Source organism: Taudactylus pleione, unplaced genomic scaffold, assembly GCF_031769625.1.
Source record: "Taudactylus pleione unplaced genomic scaffold, aTauple2 ptg000041l, whole genome shotgun sequence".
Lineage (NCBI taxonomy): Eukaryota > Metazoa > Chordata > Amphibia > Anura > Myobatrachidae > Taudactylus > Taudactylus pleione.
In genome coordinates this window covers 24,074,852-24,088,937 of record NW_028284443.1, presented here as the reverse complement: position 1 = coordinate 24,088,937, position 14,086 = coordinate 24,074,852, and the positions used below count along the sequence as shown (strand labels likewise).

Below are 14,086 nucleotides of genomic sequence, written 5' to 3'. Positions count from 1 at the left end.
GTCCAGCCAGAGCAAAATAATTGCGTGGTATAATGTGAATAAGGATTACTACTGTGTGACATAACGTGAATAAGTGACATGACACTACTGTGCGGTGTAATGTGATGAAGGGGCACTACTGTGTGATGTAATTTTAATTGGGGGTACTCAGGGTCTCTGCCCTTACCCTCCCTGTAACTCCCCCTCAGTGTCCCCATCCTCACCCTCCTTGTAACTCCCCCACAGTGTCCCTGCCCTCACCTCCCTGTAACTCCCCAAAAGTATCCCTACCCTCACCCTGCTGTAATTCCCTCACATTGTCCCTATCCTCACGCTCCCTGTAACTCCCCCTCAGTGTCCCCATCCTCACCCTCCCTGTAACTCCCCATCAGTGTCCCTGCCCTCACCTCCCTGTAACTCCCCCACAGTATCCCTACCCTCACCCTTCCTGTAACTCCCTCTCAGTGTCCCAATCTGCACCATCCCTGTAACTATCCCTCAGTGTCCCTATCCTCACCCTCCCTGTAACTCCCCCCCAGTGTCCCTATCCTCACCCTCACTGTAACTCCCCCCACAGTGTCCCTGCCCTCACCTCCCTGTAACTCCCCAAAAGTATCCCTACCCTCACCCTCCCTGTAACTCCCGCACAGTATCCCTATCCTCACCATCCCTGTAACTCCCCCACAGTATCCCTATCCTCAACATCCCTGTAACTCCCCCACAGTATCCCTATCCTCACCATCCCTGTAACTCCCCCACAGTATCCCTATCCTCACCCTCCCTGTAACTCCCTCACAGTGTCCCTCTCCTCACCCTCCCTGTAACTCCCCCACAGTGTCCCTACCCTAACCTCCCTGTAACTCCCCAAAAGTATCCCTACCCTCACCCTCCCTGTAACTCCCCCACAGTATCCCTATCCTCACCATCCCTGTAACTCCCCCACAGTAACCCTATCCTCACCCTCCCTGTAACTCCCTCACAGTGTCCCTGCCCTCACCTCCCTGTAACTCCCCAAAAGTATCCCTATCCTCACCCTCCCTGTAACTCCCCCACAGTATCCCTACCCTCACCCTCCCTGTAACTCCCGCACAGTATCCCTATCCTCACCATCCCTGTAACTCCCCCACAGTATCCCTATCCTCACCAACCCTGTAACTCCCCCACAGTATCCCTATCCTCACCCTCCCTGTAACTCCCCCACAGTATCCCTACCCTCACCCTGCTGTAATTCCCTCACATTGTCCCTATCCTCACGCTCCCTGTAACTCCCCCTCAGTGCCCCCATCCTCACCCTCCCTGTAACTCCCCCTCAGTGTCCCTGCCCTCACCTCCCTGTAACTCCCCCACAGTATCCCTACCCTCACCCTTCCTGTAACTCCCTCTCAGTGTCCCTATCTGCACCATCCCTGTAACTATCCCTCAGTGTCCCTATCCTCACCCTCCCTGTAACTCCCCCCCAGTGTCCCTATCCTCACCCTCCCTGTAACTCCCCCCACAGTGTCCCTGCCCTCACCTCCATGTAACTCCCCAAAAGTATCCCTACCCTCACCCTCCCTGTAACTCCCCCACAGTATCCCTATCCTCACCATCCCTGTAACTCCCCCACAGTATCCCTATCCTCAACATCCCTGTAACTCCCCCACAGTATCCCTATCCTCACCATCCCTGTAACTCCCCCACAGTATCCCTATCCTCACCCTCCCTGTAACTCCCTCACAGTGTTCCCTATCCTCACCCTCCCTGTAACTCCCCCACAGTGTCCCTACCCTAACCTCCCTGTAACTCCCCAAAAGTATCCCTACCCTCACCCTCCCTGTAACTCCCCCACAGTATCCCTATCCTCACCATCCCTGTAACTCCCCCACAGTAACCCTATCCTCACCCTCCCTGTAACTCCCTCACAGTGTCCCTGCCCTCACCTCCCTGTAACTCCCCAAAAGTATCCCTATCCTCACCCTCCCTGTAACTCCCCCACAGTATCCCTACCCTCACCCTCCCTGTAACTCCCCCACAGTATCCCTATCCTCACCATCCCTGTAACTCCCCCACAGTATCCCTATCCTCACCAACCCTGTAACTCCCCCACAGTATCCCTATCCTCACCCTCCCTGTAACTCCCTCACAGTGTCCCTATCCTCACCCTCCCTGTAACTCCCCCACAGTATCCCTATCCTCACCCTCCCTGTAACTCCCTCACAGTGTCCCTATCCTCACCCTCCCTGTAACTCCCCCACAGTGTCCCTACCCTAACCTCCCTGTAACTCCCCAAAAGTATCCCTACCCTCACCCTCCCTGTAACTCCCCCACAGTATCCCTATCCTCACCATCCCTGTAACTCCCCCACAGTAACCCTATGCTCACCCTCCCTGTAACTCCCCCACAGTAACCCTATCCTCACCCTCCCTGTAACTCCCCCTCAGTGTCCCTATCCTCATGCTCCCTGTAACTCCCCCAGTGTCCCTATCCTCACCCTCCCTGTAACTCCCCCACAGTGTCCTTATCCTCACCCTCCCTGTAACTCCCCCACAGTATCCCTATCCTCACCCTCCCTGTAACTCCCCCACAGTATCCCTATCCTCTCCCTCCTTGTAACTCCCCCACAGTGTCCCTATCCTCACCCTCCCTGTAACTCCCCCTCAGTGTCCCTATCCTCATGCTCCCTGTAACTCCCCCTCAGTGTCCCTATCCTCATGCTCCCTGTAACTCCCCCTCAGTGTCCCTATCCTCACCGTCCCTTTAACTCCCCCACAGTATCCCTACCCTCACCCTCCCTGTAACTCCCCCACAGTATCCCTACCCTCACCCTCCCTGTAACTCCCCCACAGTGTCCCTATCCTCACCCTCCCTGTAACTACCCCCACAGTGTCCCTATCCTCACCCTCCCTGTAACTCCCCCACAGTATCCCTACCCTCACCCTCCCTGTAACTCCCCCACAGTATCCCTACCCTCACCCTCCCTGTAACTCCCCCACAGTATCCCTATCCTTACCCTCCCTGTAACTACCCCATAGTGTCCCTATCCTCACCCTCCCTGTAACTCCCCCACATTATCCCTACCCTCACCCTCCCTGTAACTCCCCCACAGTATCCCTACCCTCACCCTCCCTGTAACTCCCCCACAGTATCCCTACCCTCACCCTCCCTGTAACTCCCCCATAGTGTCCCTGTCTTCACCCTCCCTGTAACTCCCCCTCAGTGTGTCCCTATCCTCACCCTCCCTGTAACTCCCCCTCAGTGTCCCTACCCTCAACCTCCCTGTAACTCCCCCACAGTGTCCCTACCCACACCCTCCCTGTAATAACGTTCCCTTCTGGAGTGCCCTGCCCTCCATCTGGAGGGAAAAAAACGCCCTGCCCTCACCGAGCAGCGCCCCGCTAAGACAGCCAGTGGGTGCCATCTCCACTCGTGGGTCGCAGTGTCCCACGAGGGGTGGAAATGTGCGGTGCCCCTGTCACCTCCGGTGAATAGACACTGGGTGCATGCACCCGACATCGATTCTACCTGTTAGCAGCGATTGGGGCCTGTCCGGCGTGTCCATAAGTCGCCCTGCCAGCCCCGGAGCTAGAGTGAACGCTGCTGTAACTCCCCCTCAGTGTTCCTATCCCCACCCTCCCTGTAACTCTCCCTTACTATCCCTATCCTCACTGCTCTGCCTTCACCCTCTTTGTAATCCCCCTCATGAGGATTACACACCCCTAGATACAGTCAGACACACCCCAGTCAGACACACCCCTAGATACAGTGCCAAAGTTCCAAGTTAGCATAAGTTCTGGTAATGGGCTGGAAATGGGACCACCCATTACCAAATGTCTAGTTTCGCCTATGGGTGTAATTACAACTATTTTTTAAGCTGCATACACACACAACGATTTTGTTACCAACGATTTTATGAACGATTTTCTGTCAGATCATCTGTCAGATTTTTTAAAGTGTAATGAATGATTTTTTTGAACTACGATTTTTGCATATTCCCTTAATGAAAATCGTTCAGTTGACAAGTCTGACTGAACTACAAACTACAAACGAGAACGCGCATGAACGATAATCGTTCCTCGTTTGACTCAGAAAGTGAACGATTTTTTCAAACTACTATCGTTAAACGATATCGTTTAACGATAATCGTTCAAAAAATCATTGTGTGTGTATGCAGCTTTAGAGGTTACTAGAGATAAAAATAACACGACAGGGGACACTTGCAGTCAAGTGTGTGCAGGGCTGTAAATAAGGGTGTGTGAGCAATGCCATCACACAGGGTGCAGGGCTTTGGGGGTGGCACTGTTGCTGTGCCACGACACCTTCATGTGACTTGCAGGGGGCATGGAATGGTACCCTGTAGCCAGTATTGCTACTGCAGAGACACCCAGAGTATCCAAGGAACGTCATGCACCCACAGCCTGTGGAGCTGCCCGGAGAATCTTTAGGAAGCTCTGGGCAGTGCTCTCTACTTCTCAGAGTCACCTGTCCCACCCACTAGGTGTGACATTATAATGTCATGTGTTTAGGGGGCATTGGTATTTCAAATAACCAATGATGGGTGGGCCTTGGCTTGGATGTCCCATATCGTGGTTGTGTGTGGAACTAGCTCTGTTCAATCACAACCTATATCTGATTTCATCAAGTTATTTAGTTTTGTCTATGTCACGCAGGTGTTCAGTGTCGGACTGCAGCATGAAGGGCCCACCAGAGGAATGTAGTGGTAGGGACCTATGCTTAAAGGGTGTGGTCAGCCACCAGAGGGGGTGTCGCCAGCACCACAGAGGCTTGGCTAGCCATTAGAGAGTGCATGCTCTGAACCCCTGGTGTAGTTTCTATAGAAGTGAACCAAGCACCCATGTTCATCAGTGGTCCTGCTCCTCCAGGTCACTGACCATCTCATGAACTATATACATTTTTAGTGGACAGTCTGGAACCTGACAACTAGAGGAAGAGGTGGACCCTCAGGTAGTAGGACCCACCGGGGATTTCCCCTGTACCCCTGTGGGCCAGTCCAACCCTGCAGGTGTTATAGTTCTCCTGTCTACAGAATCCGCTACCCACAGACATAAAATTTTGTTTTCAGACCCACCTTTCACTTTTGGGAAGGTGTATTCACGCAGTCACCCAGCATCAAAGACTTCTAGGGGTATATTTACTAAAGTGAGAGTTCTACTTTACATTTAAATAGAACCTTCTAGAAGATAATAGCTAGAATCTGATTGGTTGCTATGGGCAACATTTCCACTTTTAAAAACTCTCACTTTATTAAATGTACCCCCTAGAGTACCCGAGTACCTTTTACCTCCCAACATCATCCAGCACAAATTCTCTGATAGTACTACCTGAGCATGTCCTGGAACCTAGACACTTCTGCTGACGAGTTCCATTTTTCCTGGTTGTATCAATAGCCACAGATGCCCGGGACTTTTCCCATCAAATGGGCCCAATACTATTTGATGCTTCCGATACCAACTTGATCTTCTAGACTCCCAAGTGATACCTACATTGATAAAGAGCATCGCTGATGTAGGTGCCTTGACTAGTCCCCTGACCTGTGTGTGATCCCTGCACTCTCCTGGTTTGCCAGGAGTAGATGGCCATATTAAAATCAATAGATGTCCCACTCCGTATTACACCCTCCATCCATAGTGCAGCAGAACTATCACATAACCTACCCCTTTAGGTGTTCACTGTGGCCCCTTCTAATCAGAAGCTCACAACCAATAAGTGTCACTACGCATTTGACTGACAATTCCTCTCATTTGTTAGCTGGCAGCTGAAACTAGAAGAGAACCCTCCACTACTCACCCAGGTTGCAGAGACCTTTAACTGCTCACCAGTATCTAGTCCCTTGGCCATCCACTAGGACTCTAACTCCATTTGCCAGTTCCTTGTCTGACAGTGAATCCTCCTGTTGCATGGCTAATGCCATCTGCATATCTCTAATAAAATGGCTTTTGATCAGTGTCTTGGTGCCTTCTGAACCCTAAACATGAAGACTGCCTACTCTTTTTCGTGGCCTCTGATACCACCTGCTAAAGACATTGTCTCTCTCCACTTAAATTGTAAATTTTTCAGCCTTGTCTTGAGCTGGGTACACACGGTACGATCTGCACAACCAATGATATCGCTAAATGATTTCCCTTGAACTTTCTGTAGTGCAGGACAAACGATATTGGGTGTACACACTGATAGATATCTATGATCGATACATTTCAGTGAAGCCATCCTGCCACATCTCTGATCATGCAAATCATGATGAAATCGTCCAAGTTGGCCTGCATGTACAGACGACTATAGATATCATTATCGTCCATGTGGGAATGCGCATCGTTGGTCGTTTGTTGGTCATTCACTGTATAAAAATTAACGATATGAACGATTTATCGTTCACATCGTTCAAAGATATTGTACCGTGTATACGACTATTATTGTGATCAGCCACTATCTCAACTTTGGCCACCTGCCAGTAGCCTAAACTATTTTAAACCTCTCCAGCTGAGTCATATTGCTGGCAATTACTGAACCTACAACTGTGCAGTCTCTACTGCCACCTGCTGGTTGCTGGTATAACTGCATATGCCACTCTCCTTTCAAGCTGATCACAAATCCAGACAGATTCACTGTATGCAGTCTTTAACCATCTCTGCTGCCACCTGTAGAAACTCTGAAATACTGCACCTGTTTTACTGGTCAGACTAGCACCTTGGGTGATTGTCAACCCCTTCCTTTTACTAAAGCCATCATTCTCATCATTCCTGAAATCATGTGAACATTCTCTTAGACCTGAGGCTAAAGGGACTCCTATTATTGATCTCTCTATTTTTAAATAGAACCAGCATATACATGTAATTTCAAGAATTGCATTTTCAAAAATGTTTACATTTTCCTTCCATTGTGCAAAAACGTAGGGATCTCCAGCCAATCACCAGAATCTTTTGATAGCATGACATTAAATATTGCAGGTGATTCTTCTCTCAGCTACAAGACTTTGCATCAAATTCAACACATCTCACAAAAACATTGGATCAAGGGGCCTGATACAGACCCACTTGTGAGCGCTCACAAGCGTGTCGATGTTGGCCCAGTACGCATGCGCACGATGGAGGCTGCTCCGCCGTGCGCATGCGCGAGACCCGGATAGCGACAGGCAAGCCGTTGCTCCGGGTCTCGCTACAAAGGGGGCGTGCTGTCGATGTTGAGTGACAGCACGCCCCCTTTGGTGGGCGGGCCGGGGGCGTGGCTGCCCAGACAGAGGCGTTCCCATGGGAACGACTACCATCTGGGGCCGGCCCCACTGACATCACAAGTGATGTCAGTGGGTGGACTTCTTGCTCTGTAAGACCAAGAAGTCCACTGGGACTTGCAGCAACGAGACCCTACCACAAGGGTCTCGTCGCAAGTCCGATGGACACGATGGTCTTGACCATCGTGACCATCATCCTGGCCGCTCGTACTAGCTGTGGGTGGTCACCCACAGCAATGCGAGCGGCCAGGAGGCCGCTCTAAAAATACAATACGCGGGCACTGATTCAGAGCGAGCGCTCTGAAAGAGCGTCCGGCTCTGAATCAGGCCCAAGGTCCTCTCCAGGCTGGTGATTATCCTGGACCCTCCACCATCCGGGGTGTTATTCTCCCAAATAACAAAGAGCGAAACCATTAACTCTGCTTTATAATTGCTTACATTTTTCCAGCAACTCAAAATTTTCTATATGTTTTATAGTAAAGAGATATTCGCTGTCTTTTAGATTTACTCACATGTATTGGTTCTTCAACTTTTCACAGGGTAGCTTATCTCCCTTCCATCATCCCTACTCGCTTTCCTTTCTTCCTTTCCCCTCCTTACCTTATTTCCTCTGTTTCTACCCACTCTTTTACCTCCTGTCTCTATTTAAACTTCCCTCCCCATAATACACACTCTCCCAGTTGCCTTCTTATGGTATATTTACCATACCTCTTGCTGCTAAAATTCAGCAGCACCATGACATCTCAGGTATTAAAGTGGGAAAATCACAGCATAAAATAATTCTATGAATCTATTTGTTTCGACATTTTCCTTTCTTTTAGCAAAATTAATTATTTGGGTATCCACATACCTAAGAAAGGAAGAGGGGACCAACCAGTTCCTATTTGATGGGGATACTTCCTAATGCTAATTTTCCACTTTTAGTAGAGATCTTCTTCATTGTGGCACACTGTCCCTTTCTCACTTTACAAAGAATGTGATCAGCCTACTCTCTGACCGTGTCGGGCTCAGTGATTAGCTCAGCTGGGCCTATGAGGGTGAAACAGGAATGTGGGAGATGGATCATGTCAATGTGAAGCTTTACTGAGAGAGAGACAGAGGGCCTGATTCAGAGCCGGACGCTATTTGCGCTTGCTTGTTCAGAAAAAGGGGCCGGCTATTTAAATTGAGCGCTCGCTCTTTGCGGTCTGTTGACGCCTTCTATGTCTGAGCGAGCGAACGAAACATGCGCTTGCTATTTTGTAAAGACGCCCCCTGGCCGCTCGCATCCTACGTCATCTCCGCTATTTATTAGATTAATCGAGTACATCGAAAGGCGTCTGAACTGCTCGCAGTGCTTGTGGTTGGATTTTCCTACAGCAATCATGCGAACAGTTCAGGCTAAGAAACAACCAAGTGACGTGGTCGATGACACTGCTTTGTTAATTATACACACCCTTAAAACGCCGTTTTGACCGTTTTCTAGCGCCTTCCCCTGTTACCACCCACAAACGCCTCATCCTGTCACTCAAATTAGCAGGCACTCGCTATTTTGCGAGCGCTCGATTTCCGACCGCAATGACTGGTTGGCGCATGCGCATTACGACCCGTACGCATGCGCAGTTGTGTGAACATCGCTCGGAGCGAACGAGCGGCCGCTTACGAGCGGCTCTGAATCAGGCCCAGAGACCGCCAGCTATATGAGCACAGACCAGTCACCCTTTTCAGACCAGACCCAATTACTTAGCAGGCAATTTCAGTAACTTGGTAGACAAATATAAGAGCTGGGACCAGAGCCCCCTAAGCCTCTGGGTCCCATAGTAATGGAACCCTTTGACCCACTATAATTACGCCCATGCATGCAGACTTATTTTCGGTAAATAAATAATGTAGAGTTATCATTTTCACCTGATGTTGACTCCTGGTTTTTGCTCATTTCCCATCATGGTATAGGTCTTTCCAGAACCTGTCTGACCATAGGCCAGGATGCAAACATTGTAACCATCAACACAAGACTTGATAATAGGTAAAGTTTGATCAAAAACCTCCTCCTACAAAACATAAGTAATAATATATTAGGAGAACATGGTGTTTGGGAGTTTCAGTAACACATAACTTCTTTTAGATCAATTAAGGAAAACAACAACAACAGAAAAGGCATTACAGAGATGCAACAGGCAGCCATTAGTATAGATATATACAAGCAATGGGATTGTGTCACTGAAAGGTATAGTTGCCACTGGTAAATAAATACCTAACTTCAATTCTCTGAATTGATTTAGCATATTACAGCTTATTATGGCATGAAATCTTCACTAATTTTCCAGAGCATCTCTATGGGATGCCAGAAAAAAGAGAGCAGGCACATTACCACGGAGACCATTCTGAAGGGACTTTGCAAAGAATTGAAATGCCCTCATAGAGCTTCGGCAGAATAGGGTGCTGCTGCTGTTCAGATTAATAATGAGGCCAGTGGACATCATTATAATCTCTCTTTCTATAAAATAGAGTCCCCGGTTTAGGGGTCTGCCTGTTCGATTGGGCTAATCTCCTGAACCACTGAACGGATTTTGATGGGATTTTCCCTGTTCTATAAAGCATTGGTCGAGGAAGGTTTATGTGTATGAACCATTCATCTGTGACAAATGGGAGCCGAGCAGTGATGATTTTTGTGAAGTAAAGTCACAGAAAAAATCTTGCATAACCTGCTGTATAGGAGCTGGCCAGGGTGCTGACACAGCAAGAGACAGTGAGAGCCAATCAGAGCTAGCAATGTGCCCTGTCGCTTAGCAGCAGCTTAGAGAGGGGAGGCAGTCAGCGACTGACCAGGGTCAGATCTGAGGCAGACAGAGAGTGAGAGATAGCCTCCAACAAACCCATGAAGATGTCCTAATGCAGACAGTAGCCAGGAAGGAGCCAGGAGAGCAAGCTACTGGGAATTAAAAAAAAACTATCGGAACATTGGACAGCCAACATCAAATGGTAAAAACACTACCTTTGGAACAAAAACACTGATTGTTAGTAACCATTGGATTTCAATATCCATCCCTACACTGAACCTGCAGACAGAGGGCCCGATTCAGACCTTCTCGCTAGGCAGCCTGCCGATGCTTGCAATCTGTGCATGCGCAAATTAGTCCATGTGATCGGGAAGCAGTCGCTTGCTGCGCATACACAGCTCGCTAGAATGAGTGACAGGACATGCCGTTTGTGGGTGGTGACAGAGGTTGGTCGATGGATATGGGGGAGTGGTGGTGCGAAAACAGTTGTGCCTGAGCATCTTAACGCCATTTTAGAGGTGTGCATAATTAAGACACAGCATCATAGTACATGTCACCTTTTTAAATTTCACACTGAAGCACTCGCAGTGCTTGCAGTAGGGTATGGTCAGCCACAAGTGCTGCGATTGCTTCCGATGGTACTCGATGTTACCGATGGTTGCATACACTTCCTGGACATGACGTGGGAAAGTGGGCATCTTAAGATAGGCTGGTGAGCTTCTGCATACACACCGCAATAACAAGACATAGTGGGCGTGCTAATGCCTTGCCGTGCGATCGCGGATTTGCATACTTTTGCTGCATGTGAACGCATCTAGTGAGCGGGTCTGAATCAAGCCCAGAGTACGGCCACCACTCCTCCAATGTGAACTGATCCCACTCCAGAATGATGTTCCCGCTTAGCCACATGCCCTTGGTGAACAGGAGGCACCTCCCATGGAAGTCAGCGCTGTTCTCAGACATGGGTACAATGCTCAACAGGAAGCCCAGGAAATACAGGTTAAATTGTACAAAAAGAAATTACTCATCGCCATGTTTGGCAGCCGGGGAAATATGCACAGGTGTCCCAGCCCCGAAGACAAGTTGGTGATAATGCTTATGGTAGCTGCAATACAAATTTCTCATCCATAACTCTCCTGCACTTCCCAGTGGCTGTACCCCAGCCAGCTGCAGGGCAGCAGCAGGTGGGGGTTGTGGTGACACTGGTGAGATGCAGGGGGCAGGAGTGAGAAGCAGGGGGTTGTGGTGTGATGCAAAGGCCTGTGGTGTGATGCAGGGGGGCTGTGGTAAGAAGCAGGGGTGTGAATCAGGGACCTGTGGTGAAATCAGGGCCAGCAACAGAAATCACGGGGCCCGGTACACATATTTTTTTAAGACCCCCCCCCACCATCCCTGGCAGGTAGGTACAGGTGTTGTTCCCAGGGAAAAGAGAGAGAGACAACAAAATAATAATAATAATGCAAAAACAACAGAGAAATTAAGTCAGGAGGATACTGAACTGACATTTCTGCAGCAGGTAACTTCCCGTGGCCGACACAGCAGAGCAAAGTAACGGAGGAGACCAGGACCACATGCCTTACTGTAGCTGGTCTAGGAAGTAAGAACACAGGCCACTCTCACCACTCTCAACTCTTTGCACTGGGGCCAGTCACTAGAGTTTGACGTCAGGCCCCCAGCAACTGTACTGTCAGGGAGGTGAAGGTAAGAGGAGGAGAGGAGCCGGGAGGGGAAAAGGGGAGAGAGGGGTCGGATCATCCCACTTCTTTGCTACGGCCCGTGGCAGGTACTGTAATGAGTCAGTCTGACTCATTACAGCAATGTGGTCAATGCCGCTGCAGGCACCCGTTCCTTCAGTGATGCAGGGTGCCTGCAGTGCACTCTGCATTGCAGCAGCAGCAGAGCAGCCAGCAGTTAAACGTATTTGTCTGTGGGCCCCTCCAGGGCCCCTAGAATATCGGGGCCCAGTGCGGCTGTGCACCTAGTCCATACCTCCCAACATGACCCTCTCCAGGAGGGACACAATGCTCTGGTCCTGGACTTCCCTGGTAATTTATGATTGGAGGCGGCTCCAGAGGTAGGGCTGCAGCACAGTCCAAAATTCAAATAGGGGAGTCACACCAACTACCAGTGAGTCCCAGCCATTGATGTTTGGCAGTGTGTGAAATGACAGTTGGTGTGGCTCCCCTATTTGAAATTTGAACTGCGCTGCAGCCCCACCTCTTACCAGGGTAGTCCAGGACCAGAGCATTGTGTCCCTCCTGGAGAGGGTAATGTTGAGAGGTATGCTAGTCACCCCCTGTCGGCGGGCCTGGGTGAAATATAGGATGCTTTGGTGAAATGCAAAGGACAGAAGTGAGAAGCAGGAGGCAGGGGACTGTGGTGACATGGCATATTTTGTTATGAGATGTAGGGGCCTGTGGGGAGATGATATAGCTCCCGTGGAAAGTCGGGGCGGGTCACTAGTACATTTCAGGGACGTGCAGTAAGGGTAGGCAGGGCCCTGTGATACTCCTGAGATTTGATCTAAAAGTGATTAGAATAATACAAAGAATATATTTATAACTTATAAACATCTTCTTTATTTATTGTAATAATTTTTATAGTTAACACTCACCACCTTTGTGGAGCTCCCTAGGACTGCAGGGAAACAAGAGATGAGGCAGCAACAGCTCAGCCTCGCTTCTGTTTCGTCAGACAATGCTTGCAGAGCTGGGTGCGGTGCCACACCATGGGCAGCAAGCTGCACAGAAAGAGAGCTAATAGAGGCATGTCTCTGAGTATGCCTTCAGCACTGATGGACACCTTGGATGTGTCATGTGACCAGGAAGAACACTGCAGTTTGGAGATTGGAGCTCAGTCAGTAGCAGCAAGAGAAGACAGTGATGCAGGTATGAGAATCAATGGACACTGAAGCTTAGTGTAGTGAAGGGTGAGTTACAGTGAGTAGGAGGTTAGACAGGCTCCCAGCACTCAGACCCATCTCCATATGTGCCTCCCCAGCCATTGACCTCACCGCACATCACTGGTATATTTATATAACTACCTTTAATAAGTATAAACATATAACATGAAGTGACATTGCCAGGACAACAACCATCCAGGGAAATCTTTTAAGTTTGAGACTATCCATGGAAATGATGTTTATATTCTGGTATGAGATTCTAGGCCTGAGTCAGAGATGGACGCAATGCCGCTGTTGACGAAGTTGAAGCGATTATCTGTAATCTGTGCACGCGTCTGAGTGGTACTGCATATGCGTGAAGCTTTATTACTGATGTTGCTAGCAGTGAGGATTTAGGGTCTGATTCAGAGCTGAACGCTCTGACCAGAGCGCTCGCTCTGAATCAGGGCCCTCCTACCTTTTTTTGGAGCGTCCTCATGGACGCTCGCATAGCTGTGGGTTACCACCCACAGCTATAGCGAGCGTCCATGATGATGGTCGCGATGGTCTTGACCATCTGGCTTGCGACGGAGACCCTGCGGTAGGGTCTCGCTGCCGCAAGCCCTGGAGTGATTTTGGCTCTATCAGAGCCAAAATCACTCCCACTGACATCACTAGTGATGTCAGTGGGGCAGGCTTGAGACAGTCCCCGGCACGCCCACCAAAGGGGGCGTGCTGTCAATCAACATCGACAGCACGCCACCTTTGGTGCGAGACCCGGAGCGATGGAGATCCCGGGTCTCGCGCATGCGCACGACGGAGCTCCCTCCGTCGTGCGCATGCGCAGTGGGGGAAAATCGACCCGCTTGCGAGCGTACTGCCGCTCACAAGCAGAGTCTGAATGACCCCCTTAGTCTCAAAGTGACTGACAGGTAGGCACCGTTTGCTAGTAACAGCTTTAGAGGGTTTGTCTCAAAGTGTCACTCAGAGAGCTGATAATAGACTGATCTGCGGCCGATGCACCGTCTTTGTATGCAGTCTTGTGGATTTGCGAAGCTGCCGCTTGGTGGCATTAGCAAACACCTCTGATCAGGCTCTCTGTTGTATCATTTGTTCCAACATCTAGTAGAAAAATATGGCTCTAACTTGTTAAGAAGTTTATTTCTTTTTATAGATGGGAAAGGTATCAATCGAAATGAAAGTAAACACTGTTTATAATAAAAGGGCTTCTAAAATGAGCTAAAT

The 14,086-nt window shown here is 49.5% G+C and overlaps 1 protein-coding gene across 1 annotated transcript in view; it reads right to left on the bottom strand.

Moving 5' to 3' along the window:
* Nucleotides 1–14,086, bottom strand: part of LOC148538035 (uncharacterized) — an 87,520-nt gene that overhangs the window by 26,445 nt on the left and 46,989 nt on the right. The window contains exon 9 of the mRNA XM_088457703.1: nucleotides 9,089–9,231. Coding sequence (XP_088313829.1) covers nucleotides 9,089–9,231 — 143 coding nt within the window. The remainder of the gene's footprint in view (nucleotides 1–9,088; nucleotides 9,232–14,086) is intronic.